This window comes from Phodopus roborovskii, unplaced genomic scaffold (assembly GCF_943737965.1).
Source record: "Phodopus roborovskii unplaced genomic scaffold, PHOROB, whole genome shotgun sequence".
NCBI lineage: Eukaryota > Metazoa > Chordata > Mammalia > Rodentia > Cricetidae > Phodopus > Phodopus roborovskii.
In genome coordinates, this window is record NW_026126484.1 from 1,122,646 (window position 1) to 1,145,079 (window position 22,434).

The 22,434-nt window shown below is 42.1% G+C and overlaps 1 protein-coding gene across 1 annotated transcript; it reads right to left on the minus strand.

The window, feature by feature from the left end:
• Nucleotides 1-4,122: 4,122 nt before the first annotated feature.
• LOC127229576 (zinc finger protein RFP) lies at nucleotides 4,123-22,434 on the minus strand. Its single transcript, XM_051194656.1, has 8 exons — nucleotides 21,926-22,434; nucleotides 20,758-20,853; nucleotides 18,679-18,909; nucleotides 15,045-15,067; nucleotides 11,513-11,628; nucleotides 11,364-11,396; nucleotides 10,025-10,051; nucleotides 4,123-4,951 (listed from the first exon to the last, which is right to left on the minus strand). The coding sequence occupies exons 1-8, from the start codon at nucleotides 22,343-22,345 to the stop codon at nucleotides 4,356-4,358; spliced, it is 1,542 nt and encodes a 513-aa protein (XP_051050613.1). The 5' UTR covers nucleotides 22,346-22,434; the 3' UTR covers nucleotides 4,123-4,355.

Below are 22,434 nucleotides of genomic sequence, written 5' to 3' on the forward strand. Positions count from 1 at the left end.
AGTGCTCTTAACTGTTGTGCCATCTTCCCAGCCCAATTTTAGGGTCATTTAATCCCGTTCAAAATGGCAGCACTTTTTAAAAGTTAAAATCTTAAAACTTCATGAACTATTCACTACAAAAAACAAACAAAAGCCAATGACGACCAATAACATCACTCTTGGCAGATTCTTTTTGCTCATCTTCCCACACACTCATGTAATGGTGATCTTTTTGCTCATAAACTTAATGTGACTGATAATTTTTTCACTCAACATTAAATTCTACATTTAACATTCAAAAATCCCTTTTTAAAAATATTTGTGCAAATGTACACATACACACACAAAATCTTTCATGTACCATGGTACTTGTTGAGGTCACAGGGTAACTTCAGGGAGTTAGCTGAAGCATTTACCTGAGTTATCTTGCTAGCCCTAAACAAATTTTAAATTCAGTATTACTGAATCTGCATACCAACATTGAATGTGTGGAATCAATTCTCTCCTTTCAGAAGTTCCACACTTTGTGGGACTTTATGTGAGTTCCAGGGATCACATTCAGGTTGCCAGGCTTGCCTCAGCCAGTGCTTTTACCTGAGCCATCTTGCACAAGTTCACCTCTGCACATGTTTTTAACCCGAATCAGTAAGCACAAGACTACTTCTCAGTCCGTTTTGCCTCTAGTAAAGGTACAGTAAGAAGTGGCAACTACGGTATCAGGTCAACTGGGCCCAAAGTACACCCTGTGTGAGATCTTGTCAGCCTGAGATTGCCCCATTACTGGGTGGCACACCTCTGTGGATACGGAGCATCCTCTTTGTGGGGTTTTCTTTCTCTCCAAGGACTAAGTGAAAGGGCATGTGATTTTGACTTAAGATTCCATCCCATTCTCCAATTGCACAGTTTCTATAGTGGACAACTCTAAGGCAGGTATTCTAAGCCAGCAAATCAGCACTCAAAGGTATCCATTCTGTTCAATACTTCACACGCAGAGACAGTATGTATACACACTGTGGAAGTTGATGGATGTGAACATGTTAAACCTCACTTGGATCCTGGCTCATCTTACATACATAAATCACTGGTCCTCTTTCTGCTTCTGTGAATTTGCAACTCAAGGCCAACTGTATACACTTCATGAAATTGTGATGAGCACTGTTGCTGAGCAGAAAACTTCAGAGGCAAGCACTGCCATCATTGTTTCAAATGCACGTGTATTATTCTAAGTACTTATACATCAGTAGCCTTGTGGAAGCACCTGGGTCCCTGGCCAGTTGTACTATTTTCCTTAAAATCTAAAAAAAATTAATAAAGAATTGAGGCATTCATTCATTAGGACACATCTACTAATGGTCTTTGGTATGGAAGTCTGACATTAAGCCAGAAATGAGTAGGAGGGAATTATAGACCCATATTGGAAAATCAATAGCCTTTGCCACCACTTCTCAACCAAGACCCAAAATAGAACAGCAATGTAAACATACACAGTCATTTTATTTTTAAACAGTAGTGTCAGTACATGGTCCAAGAATGGAGTTGTGTGAGGGAAATTCTGAATGCTTCTGACAAAACTCCAAGAAACAAGACAAGAGTCTTATGACTTGTTCCTTCAATAACATGGATTTGTTCTTAGAATGTGTTATAGTACCCCAGGTGTAACAGATAGTTAAGATTATCCACTACAACTGGATATTGTTATTTATGTGTGTGGAAAATCTTTTTGTCACATGCAGTTTACTCAGGTGAGTCTTCTTAACCCTCAGAGTATAAATTGTCTGGTGCTCTGACTCCATTCTCCCAGCTCCAAGCTCCTTAGATTGGTGAACACAGTAGGGCATGTACCCAAAGGGGAGCAGGACTAAGGACCACAGCAGGGCTTGTTCAAAGTGGCCTTAGTCTCTGACTCCAAAGACTGTGGATGGAGTTGCCTCAAATGGCATGCATAAGGGAACACATTGCACTCCCATCCCAAAGCGATGCAACAAAACCCCAGAAATTGAGTTTGATGGCTACCAGCTTACAAACACTCCAAGGATATTCTCAGGTGATATGTACATGCCTAGCACCAAGTCAGACAGTATTCAGAGAGTAAATAAAGCTTTTGGAAAGCGACTAAGGAAGAGACACTGGTTAAAACATTGTCATTACACACACAAATGGGATAGTTTCTCACCAGTAGTGTAAGCAAAACATAAACTGTATTAATGGGGTTAGTAAAGTAACTGGAAATCAGGGTAGAGTTACTGTTCCATGAAAGAAAAGCTAGAAGAAAGGGAGTCATTTCAACAGTCTGTGGCTCCATCCTGGGTTCTCAGAAGGGAGACATGGTCTAAAACCAGTGTGTCTCAGTTTGTTCTATTCTGCTATGATAAAACACTGACCAAAAGCGACTCGGGCAGGAAAGAGTTTATTTGGCTTATACTTCTACATTACAGTCTATCACCGAATGATGTCAAGGCAGGAAGGAGCTCAGGGCTAGAACCTGAAGGTAAGAACCAAAGGAGAACTACAGAGGACCACAGCTTATTGGATTGCCTTTGTTTAAACAGCTAGGGGCAGCACTGCTCAGTGAGCTGGTCCTTCCTCACATCAGTCATTAATCAAGAAAATGCCCCATCAGACTTGTCTACAGGCCAGTCTGATGGGAACATTTCCTCAGTTGAGGTCCCTTCTTTCCAGATGATTTTAGCTGGCTTCTGTTGGCACCTGCACTCATGCACATGTACACACACCCACACAAACAGTAATAAAAATTATTTTAAAGTTCTAGTCTTTAAAAAATTCAAACACCTTAAAAACTTCAAATTCTCTTTAAAATATTAAAATATCCAAAATCTCATTAAGTGGATTCCCGTACAATCAAAATACAAGTTACGTACTTTCTAATTTCAAGAGAATAGAATCAGGGCACAGTTACAGACAAATCAAAGCAAAAGCAAACTCGAACAGATAAATAACTGAATGCCCCAACATTTGGGACTCATGATTTTCTGTGCTCCAAAAGGCTTATATAGCTTCTTCTTCAGCTCTGCCATATGTAGCACAAATGTGTTTGATAGGTTCACACCAGCTCCACTCCACATCTGCCGTCGTGCCTGCTGACCATCCTACAGTCCTGACTTCTTCATTATGCTGGGGTCTCCACTGCAACTGACTGCATTCACCAATAGGTTCTCTTGTGTTCTCTTCAGGGACTATGATCCCACTACAGGATGCCAAACCTCACTTTCTCTCCAGGGCCCCTTTATTCTTCTTGCTCATGCAACCAAACCAAGTACCACATGGGAGATGCTTACACATTACCAAGTTTTGCTACAAGCTTGAGATGCAGGATTGGCCTCCTCTGGAGGACAGGTTCTGTGAGCTGACCATGAGGAAATACTTCACCTCAACAGGGCTGGCCTTTTGTTAATCAGCTGATTTCAGCCCCAAATAACCAGCATCAACTGTCCCAGTAAAGCAAAGATTTCACTCGGTGGTACTGGCCTCTTGTTATTCATAGCCAATTCTTTAGCCCCAGCTGTCCAGATATTACACATTCATAATTCAAATACATTTCACAAATGAACCATGATGGGAGATGTCATTCTGTATATGTATCTCATACTGGTTAATGAATAACCAGTTGGCCAATAGGAAAGGAAGATAGGAGGGACTAGGAGACAAGGAGGAAAGAGGAAGTAGGAAGGAGGAGTCAGTCAGCATGGAGAGACCGGGGAGACCAGACGCCTGCCTCATACTCTTTGCTTCCCTCTGAATCTTTACAAGTCTGGTCTCTATCATCTGCATTCCTCTCAACACTCTTTAAAACTCCCACAGCTTGTTACACTTTTTATATTCAATGGCTTTTTCAAACCAAAGTTCCAAACACTTCTATTATCTCTCTTAAAACAAGGCCAGGTCTATCATAGCAATAGCTCACAATCCTGGTAACAATTTCCGTCTTAGCCTCTCTGTTGCTGTGATAAACACTGATCAAAAGCACCTTGGGGAGAAAAGGGTTTATTTGGCTTATACTTCTACATCACATTACATCATTGAGAAAAGCCAGGACAGTAACCTCAAAAGTGGTTCTTCAAATCCTATACATATTCTTTATCTACTTTAGTCATGTGTAAAAACCAAAAACAAGTGTGGAACACAGGAGGAGGAATCTGGTTTTTATTTCTGGGAAATAGCAATACTTCTCATTACATCTCACAATCTGCAAGGGAAGGGAAAGTGTAGTAGAGACCATGGACATCTTGTCTCTCACTGTAAGGGCATGGAAAATGGTAAGGATATCCAGCTTTGATGGACAGGAATTGACAAGACAAGATCCCTTGTGCCTGGGGTAGAATTACAGCCAACAGCACTTGTGGTCTAAGTTCACTTCCTTAAGGGGAGGTTTCCATGGAATGACCGTGATTCCCAACATGGCCAGAAAACCCATCAATCCCACTCATAGGGCAGATGATCAAAGGAGCTGCACTCTTCCCTCCCGAGTAACTTAGGCTGAAGTAGGGCCGGACTGGCCCACAGAAGGTAGCATGAGAGAAAGTAAAGGTATGACATCTCTCTGTCACATTGTAGAAGGAGACCTCACCAGCATCATAGTCCAAGAAAATCCCTACCCGCTGAAGAGGGGTCCGAAGGGGGAGGGCAGTCATCGGGGAGGTAAGAGCCCAATATTCTTTCCCATACCACAACGACACTGCCCAGAATCCATTCTGGGGTGCTGAGGTCACTCCACCTTTTCTGCACACCGAGTCTTCACAGACACCTATGGTCCACTTGGCTTTATCTCCCACCTCTACCTCCCAGTAATGTCTCCCAGCGATGAAGCACGGAGAGCCCAAGACACAGGGAAACAGATTGAACCGTTCAGGGTTGTCTGGTAGGTCCTGCTGGAGATAACTGTACCGTACTTGGCGAAGGTTATCGGAAAGGATAAGGCTGGGGTAGGCTGTGTCTGGGTCCAAGGTCACATCAACTGTAGAAACAAAGAGGGGAGGGGCAACAGAAAGTCAGAAGAGGCCACTCAGGACCACCTGGCATTTCACCCACTTCCCTGGAACACACCTGAAGATAAAGCTGAGTATTACCAATATATACAGGGAGACCTAGCACTGCTGTATACACTCAACATCAATAGACATGCTGGGAAACATGCATAGTCAGAACACAACAGACAGGCCCTTAGTCATATAATTCAGGAGTTGCTCTTTTAATTAATTTGCTGAAAAACCAATGAAATTTTGGCTTATAGATTTTATGGAGCTCAGAATTTTTGTGAAGGGAATGAAATCTGCCCAACTTGCCATCTTTCAAATCATTCTTTCATTTCTTCTCAGATTCTGTCCATACCCTATTCATGTTTTCCCCTTTACTTTTTTGAGATAATCTATACAAATCACATTCTTTAGTTTCAAACAAACTATGAAGCAAAACATGGCTTTAAGCTGCCAGTTCCCTCAGCTTCCCAACCACTGGGGTTAAAGGCATACACTACTATATTTGGCCTCTGCCTAGTTTTTGGTTTTGTTTTGTTTGTTTATTACAAGGTCTTTCCACATAGGCCTGCCTGTCCTGGAATTCACTCTGTAAACCACTGGCCTTAAAGTCAGAGATCCACCTGTCTCTGGCATTCAAGTGCTGGGATTAAAGGTATGCAACACCTCACCTGGCTGCCTGGCTTGTCTTAAATAGCTTACTCCATTACTCCAGCTTTGAATCTAACACTGTGGATAATTCATGTCACATCCTTTGGTATTTAGTACTATTGTCCTTAGACATGTTCTGTCTTCCAGCTTCAAATGCACACATGTCCCCACTCATCCCATGTACCACCTCTCAGAAAGAAAACCCAGTCAGGTCAAACCATTCCAACAAAAGGTTCATGACAGGGCAGAAGAGATGGCTTAGAGATGGTACACTGCTCTTCCAAAGAACCTGAGTTTGGGTCCTAACACCTATGCCAGTGTGGATCACAAACACTTGCAATTTGAGCTCCAGGGAATCTAGCACTGTTTTGGAGCTCCTACTGTTCCCACATGTGCATGGATACAGTCTACATACAAAGTTGAAAAAATAAAAATAATGCTAGAGAAATGGCTTAGCAGCAAAGCATGCCCAAGTTTGATTCATGGTACCCACATAGCACAAGTCTGACTTCTAGTGGTACAAGGGACACATATAGGTACACAGACATGCATGAAGGCAAAACAGCCATACAAATTCAATGCTTTAAAAATAAAAACAAATCTTGACAAAAAAAAGTTTAAATTCTTAAAAAACAAAAATGAAAAGCCTTTTGACAAAATTCAACGTCCCTTCATGATACAAGACTGGGGAATGAGGGACATACATCTACACAACAAAAGCAATTTACAACAATCCTGTAGCCAACATCATTCTAAATGGAGAGAAACTCAAAAGCACTGACAGTACAGGATGTTGTTCTGGCTGGTTTTATATCAACTTGACACAAGATAGAGTCATTTGGGAAAAAGGCCTCTCAACTTTAAAAAAGAAAAGCCTCTATATTGTCTTCATATAGGCGTTCAAATTTTCTCATTGATTGATATGGGAATGCCCAGACCTCTGGGCCATGTCACCCAGTCACTCATGGGCAGGTGGATGTGAGGTGTTTAAGAAAGTAGACTTAGCTGAGTGGTAGTGTTTGCCTAGCAAGCCCAAAGCCCTAGATCCAGTCCTTTGCTCTGGAAAATAAAAAAGGATTCAATAAGCCACAAGGAGGAGCTTTCCTCCATGATACCTGTATGAGTTTCTGCCTTGACTGTCCTACCTGAAAGTGCAGAAAGAAATAAAGAAATAAACCCGTTCATAGTTGTCTTATCCTGGTAGCACAACCCTAACCAACACAGGAATTGGTAGCAGCAGTGGGCAATTGCTATAAAGACTGACTGTGTTTTGGGGAGGACTGTGATTACATTTGAACTTTATGCTCGAAAAGTCTCTGAGTGCTCACAGTTCAGTGGGTTGTTCAGTTTGAATTTGGAAGGCAAGAGTGTTCAGAGAAATGCAAATGATGGGAGGCCTGGCTTGTGAAGTTGCAGAAAGAGGCAAAGGCTACTGTGGCCTTCTGTGTGGTGCTTTGTGATAAGAATCAGTGGTGTCTAGTCAGCTGGAGCTGAAGAATCAGCTGTGATTAAACAGAGACCAGCACCAATGAAGTAAAACTTTTACTTTGCCAGGACAGACGTCCCATTTCTCCATACCTACTCAGTTTAGCACTTGAAGTCTTAGCTAGTCCTGGACTAGAACAGCTAAAGGAGATCAAGGGGCTACAAACAGGAAAAGAATTCTTCATGTCTTTACTTGAAGGTGACATAATGTTTTAAGCATAAAAGACCCTGAAGAATCCATCAGGAAACTTCTACAGCTGATAAACCCTTCAGCAATGTAGCAGAATATAAAATTAACACACAAAAATAAGTAGTCTTTTTATATACAAATGACAAACATGCATCAAAAAATTTTGTTTGTTTTTTTAGCCAGGCAGTGGTGCTGCATGCCTTTAATCCCAACATTCATGAGGTAGAGGCAGGAGGATCTCTGAGTTTGAGTTCAGCCAGATCTATAGAATGAGTTCTATAGCCAGGGCTACACAGAGAAACCTGTCCCAAAAAACAAAACAAAGATAAAGGAAAATTAGGAGGATTAAGTGGCACAGGTGATAGGAGAGCAGGGTACAAAGGGTTATATGGGGAAAGAAAAACCACTAAAGTCTTTTTGAAAGTTACATGGAAACCTAGTACTGTAGAAGCATACATACATACATACATACATATAAAATAAACTTAAATGAAGTTACCACATAATAATATTCAGGGGACAATGTTCCAACTAAACAGGATAAACTACCTAATAACCTGTTTCCAGGACCATGAATGGGTTACATCTGTTTTTTTGAGTTGTTGCTCAATGGTGTCTCATAGACACTGCCTCTCTTCTCACATTACAGTCCACTGCCAACACTATTGGTTATCCCCATCAATTTGATGGTCTCTGTTGCCGAAGACACTATATACTTATATCATAGAACATGGAGAAATTGAGTTGGTGCTTCACCCCTACCTGCTAACATTTAAAAGTGGTATACATGCTACTGGAGAATAAGTAATCATCAATCTCCCCCAGCTCAGAATCCTGTGAACTGTAGTAAGACATGCCTGTAAGACATGAACACTAGTACAATAGTGGCACAAATGTTATGGGAGTACCCAACACTTTATGACTGAATTTTAGGCTTGCTTTACAAGATGGAACCTATACTTGATGCTGTCAGTGAGGTTAAGAACCGAGAGTATATAGGTCATTGGCCATAGGGGACAGTTATTATGTTAAATGAACAGTGCAATGAAGTAACCACTAGTGACACATTAGTATATGCATAGATCAGTACACTGCAGTAGATGGTAACTAGCCCAGAGTACTACAAATAGTCAGTGTAGTCAGTCCTAAATGGGATGCCTGTATAACATTCCTCCTCTCAATCAGGAGTATATGCAAATGAAGGAGTGGAAAGATTTTGAGAGCCAGAAGTGGTAGATGACTTCAAGGAAACTGTCTTCCAACATAACAGAGCAGCTGCACATATAAACTCACATACAATATGACATCATGTACAAAAGCCCGCATAAGCTCAAGCCAGGCAAAATTCTAGCATGGAGGTGGGAAAGTGGGCATAAAGTACCACCCCTAGCAAAGAAGCTATTCATAGTTGATAGCTGCTTGAAGAGGGGAAATCAGTTTTTTTCTCAACAGAATGACACTAGATATATCAACTGCATTCCAAGGCTACTGACTACTGAACAGACTCCATGCTCAGTAGACAGCCAACACAAGTTGAATTCTATGGTTCTTGCTGCTGCGGCTGATTTTTAAGAGAAAGAACATGAAGTAGGATGGGTAGGGATGTAAGGGAAGATATGGGGGTAGATGGAGCAGGGGAAAGACTATGATCAAAATATATTGAATGAGATTCTCAAATGAATAAATACTTAAAAAGTCCATGATAGGTAACAGGTGAGGTGACCCCGTGGTTCAAAAATCTGTCCACAAAAATCACCTATCTACTCTCACACACTTTCTTTTAGTCCTACAGACTTAACAAAGGCCCTTTCCCACGCAAAGTTCACATCTGCCGATGAGCAATATATCCAGCCCCAATTTGTCTTTCTTGTGCATGGGTACATTCCGTATCCCCAACCACACTGTAAATTCCAAGGGCAGAGTCATGCTCTCTACAGCATCTCATATGCTAGCCTGTGACACACTCAGCCAGTTTTCAAAGAAACAAGTATCAAAGGTAGGAAAGATGGCTCAGCAGTTGAGAGCAGTTGCTGCTGCTGTTGGACAACACCTGGGTTTTATCCCTACCACCTACATGGTGACTCACAACCATTCTGTAACTCTAGTTCAAGGGAATCTGACACCTTTTTAAGGCTTCTGTAAGCAGCAGGAATACATGTGGTACACATCATGTATTGCAAATACTTAAAATGCATGAATATATAAACAAACAAACATTGGTAACAGTCTTTGTCCCAATTAAAGAAGACCTAGTAACTAAAGGTTGGAAGTAAACACAACTCAAATTGGGGTTTCCTGGAACCAGGCTGACTCAGTCTCTGAATAAGTTAAAAATGGATGTCTACGTGTTGTCTGATTTTTACCCAGAGCATACTTTTGAAAGGCTAAGACCCCCAGACTCACCAGCATGAAAAATAAGAGCTGATTCAATCATTTCTGTTAGTGACAAACAGCACACTGGCCCAGACACTGGGTGGGAAGATATGTACTTCAGTGGGATTTTTCTGTTTCTGGGGAACCATGTGTCTAGAAGTTCACAACTCTTTAAAGTCACAAAGTTGTCTCTTTAGGAAGCACACAGAAACAACCAGTGGCTTCTGGCTGTATGCTCTTTGTATATATGCAACTAAAGGATCCAAACTCAGGCAGCCTCAAACCACTTATAAGAGGGTTAGGTTCACAGAACTTTTATTCCTTTCTTCAACATTGTTTGTTCTCTAGCACATACCTGAGTATAACTGAGCCTCTCTCAATTCTGAAAGAACAAGAAAGAAAAGAAGTTACTGAACCTGTGTGTCATTCTAGGAAACATGTTAAATGAGTTTAATTCAGTTAAAAATCATAAAGCAGTGGAATCTACTAGCATTCCAGAACCCTCTTGTGTCAACTGGGCACTGATTTCTATGTTCACTGTTATCACTGTTATGACTCTATGTCTGCTTATCCACATGGGAGGTTTTTCTTTCTATCCTTCATTTTCTTTTTTGACGGGGAGTGGGGAGGATGGGGGTGGGGGGGGGAGGGAAGGAGAAAGAGACAGGTTTTCTCTGTGTAACAGCTCTGGCTGTCCTGGAACTTGATTTGTAGACCAGGTTCAACTCAGAGATCCACCTGCCTCTGCCTCCCAAGTGCAGGGATTAAAGGCACATGCCACCATCGCCCAGATTTTTTTTTTTTAAAAAGACAGTCTTACTATGTAACCCAGGCTGACCTGAAACTCACTATATGGCCCAGGCTGGCTTCAAATTCATGACAGTCGTCCCTGATCATCTGTTCAAGTATTAGGTTTACAGGCATGACCATTATGCTTTGCTCATGGAAGGATTTTTAGGGCTAGAGGGCTTGGGAACCCTGGCTATACAGATAACATGTGTGAAGTTGGTAGAACACAGTATCAGACTAAGTCACAATCAAGAATTCCACCTTCCAGGGAGCCATTGGACTCTGCAAAGGCAAAAAATTCAAATGCACGACATATATATTTACAAGTCTTAATTTGTACAAACCGTCTGCTGTAGAGGCTGAGTGGTTCAAATGACACCCACTGCCATCATTAATTTATGTGGGATTCTAGTTGGCCAGGGATTTCACTCAAGAGTCTTTGAAGTGGCAAAGGAAGAGGAAGAGAAATAAACAAGAATCAGATTGAGGAAAGCCACTTCTGAACTAGCTACTGAACTAAATGTAGTTGTAGAGTGCAAGTATGGCACACCTATAATCCCAGAGGCTGAGGGCCTGAGGCAGCAGACTGGCAAGCAGTAGGCTAGACTGGGCTACACATTAAGACTGTCTCAACAAAACCCAAACTAAAATAATGACAATAATCAATAATGTGAATTATAGGGAAGCATATGCAGGATGTATGTGTGTGTGAGGGGTGACACAAATTAAGCTACCCAGGTAGAGTCTGGTCTCTCCTTATACCTTTATGTAAGTTTCAACTCCCAAACTCAGGTCAACAGGTTTGCACTTTCTGAGGCATCTTGCTGACCCTCCTGAACTCTCAATATGCTCAGCTTCTTCCCAAGAAATAAAACATCAAGAGCCCAGTAAATAGGCAAATTTACCTTGGATTTTCTCCATATCTGACTGCATTTTTTCTAAGGACAAAAGAGAAGAGATTCAGTTTGTATTTGTTCCCATTGGGAAATATATGCTCAGATGACAATGACATACAGATATCAGAATATAAATCCACTTCATCTCCTCATATTACCTGTAAATTGCTTCAGACTTTCTGTCAAGAACAGACATTTTTGGGCAAAAATGTGGATTTTCTCTTGTAGATCTGGAGGTGTGATCCAGGGCTCAGGGATCCTGATTCTTTCAGCCCTAAAATAAAACAACAAACCCCTATGATTTCTTTCTCTCAATTCTCCAACCTCCTGAGGCCCGGGCTGTGGCCTGGCTAACCTGTCTAACAATGTAGAACCAGCTACTACACGCTTTCAGTGTTCCTTTAAATCACCTTTAGAGAAAGTGAGAGATAACCTTAGTCATTTTCATCTCTCCCAAAGCACTGGCTCGTGGCTTTGTAAACATTAAATCTTCAGTGGGTGCACTGACTCCTTCCTGCAATTCCAGTCCTCAGGAGGCAAGTATGTGTAAGGGATCACTGCTTGCTTCTGGCCATCTAGAGCTACACAGTGGATCTTGCCTTAAAACTTCCAAACAACTAGGCAGTGGTGGCACATGCTTTTAATCCCAGTACTCATAGGCAGAGGCAGGTAGATTTTCCAGTTCAAGGCTAGCCTGGTCTACAGATCAGAGTTCCAGGACAACCAAGTTACACAGAGGAACCCTGTCTCAAAAAACCAAAACCAAAAGAACCTTCCAAAACAAAGCAGACAGAAAAGGAAGTCTTTAATATTAAAATGAATTATGAAGCTGACCTTGCCAGAAAGAAAAAGTTTTCATGGCAAAAAAACCTTGTGGGCAATTATCTAGAATCTTCAGGTTCCCAAACAGAGAGAATGCTATCTTTAGAAAGAGAGGTATGTGTGAGGGATAAGACCACTTCCTAACCACTAAAAAAGGGACTGTAGAGCAAAGACTTGCCTTCTCTCACCTTCCACACATTGTAGCTCATGGCTGGACAATCTTTCTCTAAGGATTCAGGCATTACACTGGCCTGCGCTTGTCACCTGGCAGAATGCATCCAGGCAGTACTCTGGTCAGCCCAGGGTTCCATGATTGCTAGTCTGCAGGTATACACTCTTTTTATGCTCTTTTGCCTTCCAGATCTGCTCTGCTCTCTCTCTCCCTCTTCTCTTCTGTTCCAGGTGCCTCTATGTCTCTTCCCTTCCCCCTCACTCTCCTTTCTAAATAAACTGTTAACTGTTAACAAAATTTTTAACAGAATTTTTAAAAATCTGCTGCTTCAAGGGTCAGGGAAGACAGCTCATCAGGTAAAGGAGTCTGCAGCTAGAGCATTCCCTAAACTCACTTTGTAGAAAGAGAACCAATTAGGTAATCCTCTGATCTCTGTATGTGTTTCTGTATATAATAATCCATCATGTTTTTGAGATCCCTCTCTCTCTCTCTCTCTCTCTCTCTCACCACACACACACACACACACACACACACACACACACACACACACGAATAATTTCTCTTTAAATCTGCATAGGCTTCATTTTAGCATTCTAGCAGTTTTCTTGGTCTACATGAGGACCACACTGCAAGCATGGTAAAATGGGAAGAAATTAGCCACCACACCAACTCAGAGCTATATCTGTAGCTATCTACACACTTATAAAATTGTTATTATGCTTAGGTCAATGAAACTTTAGATTTTAGAACTCATACAGCCAAATCTATATTTTTTTCTTAAAAAATAGTATAGGCCCAGTAGGCAGTGATGGCATACACCTTTAATCCCAACTAGGGAGACAGGGGCAGAGGCAGGCAGATCCCTTGAGTTTGAGGTCATCCTGGTCACCAGAGTGAGTTCCAGGATAGCCAGGGGCTACACAGAGAAACCTGTCTCAAAAAAAAAAAAAAAAAAATTAAGAATTTATTTTTATTTATGTTTATGTGTGCCTGTATGTATGCCACATATCCGAGTGCCTGTGGATGCTAGAAAAGGGATCCCTTAGATCTGGAATAACAGGTAACTTATAGTTAGGTGCTGGGAAACAAATGTTGGTTTCTGGAATAGTAGCAAGATCTCTTAACTACTAAACTATATTTCTGTGGTTCCCAAACCTAGTCTTTACAAATTCCTAGGGTCTGAAATAGTTGACTCTCATGTAAGGTTGATGGTTTGCCATCCCTGCCCTGCATCAAAAACAGATACAATAGAGCAGGGTTTATAGACGAGTAGTAGAGCACATTTCTGGCACATGAAAGGCCCTGGGTTCAATACCTGGTACTAGATAACAGGGAAAAACAAAACCAAACCAAACCAAATTTCACAAAACCCTCATACAAAACAAAAACTGGGCATTACAGCTCATTCTTATTAATTCTATGTAAGAAGCTGGAGCAGAGCCAGGTGGTGGTGGTGCTTGGGAGGCAGAGGCAGGTGGAGCTCTGTGAGTTTGAGTCTAGCCTGGTCTACAGGGCTAGTTCCAGGACAGCCTCCAAAGCTACAGAGAGAAACTCTGTCTCGAAAACCAAAACAAACAAACAAAATCAACAAAAAACCAAAACAAAACAAAAAATAGCTGGAGCAGGAGGATCAGAATTCTTAACTCTAGAAGACCTTATCTCAAAACCAAACCAAACCAAACTCAAATCCAGCAGACATAGGCTTACTTTCTTGTTGGCCACTCAACTGGGAATGTTACAACTTCCAATCCCTCTCCATCTCAGTAGCTCTGAGGACTACAGTTATCTGCATACATCTTCTAGCCAACCCATCAAATTGTATTTTCTGTTGAAGGACTTTAGTCAGCTTCCAATTTAGCTTTGTCAGTCTCATCCTGTAGGTATTCCCATATTAAATATTAAATATTTCTAGAGCCCAAATAGCTGTCCTGCAGCTAGAACTGTCTTGCCTGCTTGCCTGCTCCAAATTCTCCCTCTTTCCTCTGGTCTGGTCTTTTCTCCTCTCTTCCCTCTGTTTCTGGTGCATGGCAAACACATGTCATACCCCTGAGCTACATTCACTTTCCACTTGACAGCACAGAAGAGAAATGACTACAGCCAGAATCCATGTGACCTATCAATAAGTAAATAACTCCAAGCCAGTCACATCTTCCTTAGCCTTATTTCTCTGGTTATACTAAAGAATGAGAGAAAAAAAAAAGGAAAAAATCTGAAATTTGCAGGAAGCATGTGTCATAATCTGTGCTTGTACTTTTGTCAAGCTCTGGAAGTAGTGTCCTCATACCTAACCACAGCACCCTCACTCTAGTATCAAATTAGCAGAAGTTCCAAAGGGTTTTTCTTTTTCTTTTCTTTTTTTTTTTTTTTCTTTTCTTTTTTTTTTTTTTCTGGAGACAGGGTCTCACTATGTAGCTACTCCTGTCCTAGAACTCGCTATGTTGACCAGGCTGGCATCAAATTCACAAGATCTGCCTGCCTCTGCTTTGAAAGTGCTGTGATTAAAGGTGTGTTCCATTGGGACTGGCCAAGTTCTAAAGTTCTACTAAGGAGGTAAGGTTCCTCTAGTTCTCTGAACAATACTCTTCAGTGACAGCCAGCAATTTAGAAAGCTGTCTACTTAGGCGCTAGTCTCCAATTCGGGTTTACAGATGTGAGCCCACAGCCTTGGTTTACATCATAAGAACAGAAAAGTGTACCTGCTTAGTGTGTCTCCAATATCCTGTAAGAGAAAAGAAAAGGAAAACAATGAGACGCTATGCACAACTGGAGTTTTCTTCCAGATGTTCAATGAAAATACAGCTATGGGCCCACCCTCTCAGAGACACTAAGGACAAGGTTAATTGGGACATAATTCAACTTCAAGAACCTAGAAATAAGGCAAAAGAAGTAAGGATTTACCAACTCAGGCATCATCCTATTCCTGGGCTTCAGCTACCTACATGTGTAGTATACGTTTAAAAAAAATATGAAATAACCACAAATAAACAGAACAGTCACACATATGATGAACTCCTGTTTGTTTACTACTCTCTAATTCCTTTTCTTTTCTCTTATACCATCTATCTTTTCCAGAATTGTATGTTTTCTTACCAAACTTCAGTTGTTATACAATTTAGGGGAAAGGGTAGGTGGGAGAAGGGAAGGGAGGGGGAACTGGGGTTGTTATGTAAAATGAAAACAAAAAAAAAAAAAAAATGTTTGGGAAGCCAGTGTTGGCTGTGCATGCCTTTAGTCCCAGCACTTGGGAGACAGAGGCAGATGGAGTCTGAGGCCAGCCTGACTGGTCTACAAAGTGAGCTCCAGGACAGTCAGGAGTTTACAGAAAAATCCCATCTCAAAAACCCAAATAAATAAAGCTTGGGGATTTGAGCATTAATCTTAACCACTGTCCGTATTGTAATTTAATTAATTGACTTGATGCTTTTCACAACCATCACACTCAGCCCTACACTAGGTAATACAGAGCATACATTAATTACTATGACATGTATCCTTAAGTAGAGCAGTTGGTGATATAGATTGTGACCACTACTTACTATTTTTCCATTTGTAACTAGTAAGTAAAGTATTTGTGACCATTTTAGTTCTTATCAAACATTATCCTTAAGATGTGGCATCCATTGACAAGTTCAGCCTTTTTGTTTGTGTTTTGAAGAAAGCCCAATGCTAGGCATTAAGACTTGCATAATAAACAACACCTCTAGCCCTAAAAATTCTTGTCTAAATTATTTTACTTGATAGTTGCAAAAGGTATTTCACTAACTTTAAAATCCATTCCATATGACTTACAAGAATCTCTTCTTATTGTGGATTTTTCTACTTTTTAAGTTTTTTTTTTTTGTGTGTGTGTGTATATGCTAGTTTTGACTGTGTACCCATACATGTCTTAATGAAGGAATGTAGTCTCAGATTTATAGCTAGCTATGAGCTGCCACATGGGTGCTGGGAATCAAACCCCATACTTCAGGAAGAGCAGCCAGTGCTCTTAACTGCTGAGCCATCTCTCCAGCCCCATCTCACCCCCCTTTTAAGACAGCATCTCATTATGTAACCTTGACTGGCTTCAAACTCGGAGAGCCACCTACCTCTGCCTCCCAAGAACAGAACTTATAGATTACTCTATTTAATGGGGTGTAACCCATTGCTATATTTATTTATTTTACAGTCTTTGTCACTCCTCTTGACCCCTCCTATCTTATTTGTCCATTCCCCATGATTTTGTTTCCTTTGCAAAACTAGCTCATACATATAATCACCAATCTTTTTTTTTTTTTTTTTACCCACAAAGTATTATACTCTATTATTACTTTAAAATTTTATTTTCATTAGAGTGTGTGTGTGTGTGTGTGTGTTTTGGTTTGGTAGTATAGACTCTTTACTATGTAGCTACCCTACTCCTGGCTGACCGAAATTTATACAGACCAGGCTGGCCTCATTACTGCACTGATTCTCCTACCTTTGCCTAGGTGTGTGCTACCACTTCAGGCCCCTCAGTTATCTTTCTTCTTTTTAAAGTTTGCATGGTACTCTGCTGGCCATGTGATTACCTAACTCATCAACCTTTTAGGTTTGGAAGTTAAGACTATCTCAGGACTTACACATAATGTTGAGGCACATATTTTGCTATGTATTTTTTATACTTGGGTCTGACAATTTAAAATTCCCATCAAACAGATCTCTTTCACAACATCCCAAATACTTGCTATTCTAACTGGTAAGTGACACCTTAGTATAGTTTTAGTTGGCAAATAATGCTGGTATACTTGTTTACACCCATGGGCCAATTTTATGTTTCTTTTTGACTTTTGCCCATTTTCCTATAGAATACTCCTTCAATTTTTTTTCTTCTTCAAATATCAATTTGAGAGCAGAAGTATTCCTATACATTGCTACAGTTTCTTCCTTTCTTCCCATACAATAGAGGGTCTTCTGAAAGCCTATGCCCTGTTCCATCTCAACCATCTTCTTAGTCATGTATACTTCCGATGCCTCATCATTTCAGACAGTGTCCTCTCACCCTATCCTTACCAGATACCCTCCCCATACTTTAAAAATGTTTAGTTTCTTCAAGCAGTCCTTCTAGATAAAGGCACAGACTTCTTGTCTCAAGGAATCTTCTCCACCATCCTTCAAATAGTCTCTACTCTTGACAGATTCTACTCACCACACCTGGTTACTTTTCAACTTTAATGTTCATTTAAAAAGCTTTGATATTGTTGTGCATCAACTACACCAAGATGGTCATCTACTTTCACTGTCCTGGTCATTCTGCCTCACAGGTAAGTAGTACCCTTTTCAAACTGTCCCCAATCTCTAGCAATAAAAGAGTGACATTCATTAAGGCTTAAGCTGTCTTCTCTTACTATGCTAAAACATGTTAGTAAACTTTTTCTTTAAGAGTTAGATGGTAAACACTTTAGGATTTATAATCTACACAAATACTCAGTACTGTTGACGTAATGAGAAAGCAGTGATGAATGTTATGCATATAAATGAGCAGGGCTGTCTAATAAAAACTAATAGACATCTAATCTCAATATCATACATTTTCACCTATGATGAAAAACATTCTCACATTTCCCAAATATCATAAAATATAAAGACCCACTTAGTTCCAAGCATCAACAAAAACAAGACAGGCCATAATCTTCTCATTATTGTACTATCCCACGACTCCTTTTAAATGGCACTTATTATCATATGTGATAACCATTTACTTACTATCTAAACTTCAAACTAAAACAATTAAAGCTTATTTATCTATCACTTAATCCTAGTGCCTACCATGCCTGTACCAATGGAAGACAAGACAGGCAGGCAGGCAGGCAGTAGATCATCCACTGTGGTCTTGCTCTATGAGTACACTGGCTTTTCTCAGCTATTCTAGCACAGGCAAATTACAGCAATGTTCAGGTTAACTGTATCTGTTCTCTACTCCATGTCATCTGGCTGTGGTAGTACACAAATATATATTAAAATTACAGGATAATGAAAGGGTCTTGAATGATATGTGATTCAAATGCTTTATAATCTATATTGAGCAAATGAAATTAATGAGGCCCTAACGGTGTCATGGGCCTGGCCCATGATCAGACCACTTAGGGCAGGACAGGCCCAAAAACTAGGTTTTTCTTTTGTCTCCCATGATACAATTCAACTGAAGAACTGAGTTGTCAGTCCAACTTCTAGTACACAGGTTTTCCTTCTAAAATGGCCAACATTTAAGCATTTACAAAGGATAAAGGGAATCATGAACACTGCCTGTCAACAGCAAAAGCTGCCTTATCCTGCTGTGCCCACCAAGCTGTCCTGTAGGGCTCTCCTGGTTACCTGTAAGAGTTCCCTGGTGGGCTGCTGCTGCTTCTCTTCCAGCTGAGCAATCAGGCCACTGAGGTGAGAGATGTTGCAGGAGAACTGAGTGATGGCACCGTTGATACTGTTGTAGATGGCCAAGTCTAGCTCCTCAAGGCGAGCTAACAGGCGATACTCATGTTCCTTCAAGGAGTGATACAGCTGCTCAAACTCCCAAACAATTTTTTCCCTCTCCATCTGGGTCAGACTCTGTACATGACAAGCAGAGGCACTGAACAGGAAAGGCTCACTTCTAAAACTCTTCAAAGTATTCCCAATGACTGAACCCTAAGACATCATCATTTCATCTCATACTAAAACAGATACCTACAGTCTCTTTCTCCAGTCTTTATTCACCAGATGCACAATGACCATGAACTGAACTACTCCAATGGTAATTAAGAAGTAGTCTCTGAACTTAAGGAACTTGATCACGTGAATCAGATTAGACACTGTCATGACGGGTAAAGACAGTGGGAGAAGCTCAATAGTCTTCCCAAAATCCATGTTCACACAGAATCTTGTAGAATGCCATATAAGCATGAACTACACAGGCTTTCTAAGCTGAGCGAATGGCACAGGCAAAAATACAGGGAAAGAAGACACATGGTTCTACGCGTGCTTGGAGCCTATGAGCACTGAGGGACAAGATCAAATTAAACCTTGCCTGGCAGACTAAGAGTCACAAAATAGTCATACAGAAGTGGCAAGGTTAGGTGTGTGCCCTATGGAGATGGATGATCTGGAATAATCAAGCACACTTTCCTAGACTTGTTTACTCGGTCCCTTTATGTTCTACATGCACTATGATTCTTGGGGATGCTTATGGGTTTGGCATTGAGGAAGGTATCCTCCTCTTGGTTCTCCACCCAACATGTCTATTGCAGTTTGTCTGCCTTTCCTTCTCCACCTAACCCCTCCATTGCCAACAAGTTGTAGAGGAAAGTATATTATTCCTAGTACGTGGAAGGCAGAGACGGGAAGACTGGGACTTCAAAACATCTATGGGCTACATAGTATTCTAAATAAATAAAAATGGCCAGCAAATAGTTCTAGAACAGTCAAGAAACATTGTTCTGGAATCCAGCCACACCTATTCACTTATGTATTAGACATGGCTGCTTTTGAGATGTAGTAAACGAGCTGTTTAGTTGTGATTCAGCTTGTGTAAACCCACAAAGTTTTAAAATACTACTGGCCCTTTTTAGAAAGTTTGCCAAACCTGATCTGCATTCAGCTGTTCCAGGAGCCCTCCATCATGCCTCTAACCAACCGTCTTAGGCACTCACTAGTCATCTTTGTTGCCATTGCTTTATGCGTACCTCCCCACCCCAGTTTATAGACCCTTTCTATAAGCTCATATGTCTTCTCAGTTGGATAAGTCTTTCAAAGGCATAATGCATACAATATAATCTTAGGTGTACACAATTAAAAGTAAAGGAAACCTTAACGATCAGTGTTTCCAAAAGGGTGTGACTAACAACCTAGCAGGAACAATTTGCCTGGCATAGGTGTGTTTCTTGCTATGAAACACCTATCAACCTTGTCTCACCTTCCCACTCAGTCTTAAACTCAGCCCAAAACAAACCATTTACCATTTCAAGGGCAGCAACGGCCTGCTGGAGTACCACAGATTTCATCTGGCCCCTGTTTCACAAAATTAACGCCCAGAAAGGCTGTAACCCCTCTCCATCTAAACTTTCTAGTGTCAGAGCCAAGAAGCAAATTCAATGTTCTGGATTCCTAGAGGCTGTCTCTCTCTGGACAAAATCTCCCAGAGACCTGACACTGCTCTATGTATAAGTTCAGTCTACTCAGGATCACTGAGAAGTTTCTACATTCTATTTTCAAGCAAGGGGTGCCAAGGTCTCCTCCAGCCCTATGTGGCAGAGCTAAGTGGTCGGACTGACAGAAACCAAGAGGATATGCCGCTTTAAAGTTTTTCAGTGCACTCTGACGAAGACTATGATTTCTCAAGGATTATCAGAGACTTCTAGCAGTTGAGAAATTTACTATACAGATGCAATGCCTCTGCAGGGTGGAGATCTGGACCCTTACCAAGAGCTCAGCTCTTGCTTGCTCCCCCTGTGCCCGACGTCTCTTCTTCAAGTCTTTTACTCTTCTCAGATGGTCCAGCCGATTCTGGATTTGCTCCTGAAGAAAGCAAACAGTTGGGCAGTTCAAGATTATACAAATCTCAGAATCAGAATAGTTAGTTACTCTGCTTATTACACAGGAACCCAAACTACAGGTGCCAAGGCCCGGTTGCACTGTCCTCAGACCACAATACCACTCCAGGGAAGAGCCTAAAGACCAGGGGTCAGCACAGCTCTGCTTTAGTGATTTGTTTGAAACTTTGAGCCACCTACAAATTCCTAGATGGTTCTGCAGAAGTTACGAGGCATCTGGGTAAGGAGACTCAAACAAGTTAAGGTGTACCTCTTTCTCGGAGGAGTACAGAGAAAATGATTTATTTTCCACGAACACAGAATCGGTAAACATCACTTTTTCCAAACTACAACTCATCACAGGTAAACAGAGGCATTTGGATGAACGCACATTTACACAAATATAACTCTGTGTATGTGTGTATATCTCTGCAGTCCTCAAAATAGATTCATTGTCACTTTACATGTAACATTTTTGCTTTACTGTGTACCCGTGCCAGTGTTTATTCAACAGTTCACAAAGGCCTCTTCAGGTCTTGTGAGTTCACTTACTCTTCACAATAACTCTTCTCTCCCGAGTCTCAAGAGTGGCTAAATGATTTACTCAAGCAGTAAAGAACTGTGTTCATTTCCATTAGCTTCTAAACAGGTTACAGGGAAGTGTTGGGGACACAGATTAAGTGACAGGCATTGCTTGATGTGAATTCAGCCAGCAAAGAGCAACTGTTTTTAGTCTGATATCCCGGGTCAGATGAGTTCGAGGTCTCCAAGGCCTACCGAAGTGGGCATCTCCTTTGTCAAAGGGAGGGTCTCCTCGCGCCGTCCCTGCCCCGCACGCGTTGAGGCGGTTAACAGGGGGCGCTGGGGGAAGGGATGGGGGTGGGGACGCATCTGGCCTCACCAGCTACAGGTTCTCCTTCCGAGTCTGAGTGCGGAGGCCCCGCAGCCGACAGGGAGGAAATGACGGCGCTGGGCCCCACGTCCGGCTCGCCATTTTCTCGGCGGCAGGCCGGGAAGCCCCCGGCTCGCCCCTTTGTCCTCCGCCGGCCCGGCCCTACCTTAAAGCCCTCCACCGCCTCCTCCAGCGGCAGCACGCTGTGGCCACGATGCTCCCGCGAGCGGTCGCACACCACGCAGATGGGCATCTGGTCCTGCTCGCAGTACAGCTTCAGAGGCTCGCGGTGCTTCTCGCACACGCCCATCTCGCCGCCGGGCCCCGACGGCCGCTCCGTACGCAGCTGCTTCACCAGCTGGGTCACGTTGGCCAGGTGCCGGTTGGGCCGCATGTGGCGCTGCGGGAAGGTCTCCCGGCACTGCGGGCACGACACGTTCGTCTCCGCGGCACCCCAGCAGCGGGCCAGGCAAGCGCAACAGATGTTGTGGCCACAGTCGAGCATCATGGGCTCCACGAAGTACTGGAGACACACGGGGCAGGTGGTCTCCTGCTGCAGGCTCTCGGCCACGCTCCCGGAGGCCATGGCGCGGGCCCACTGGGCCGCAGGGCATGAGCACGGAGCCGAGCTCTGGCGGAGCCCGGCGCGCTTGCCCGCTCGGCTTCTCAGCTCCG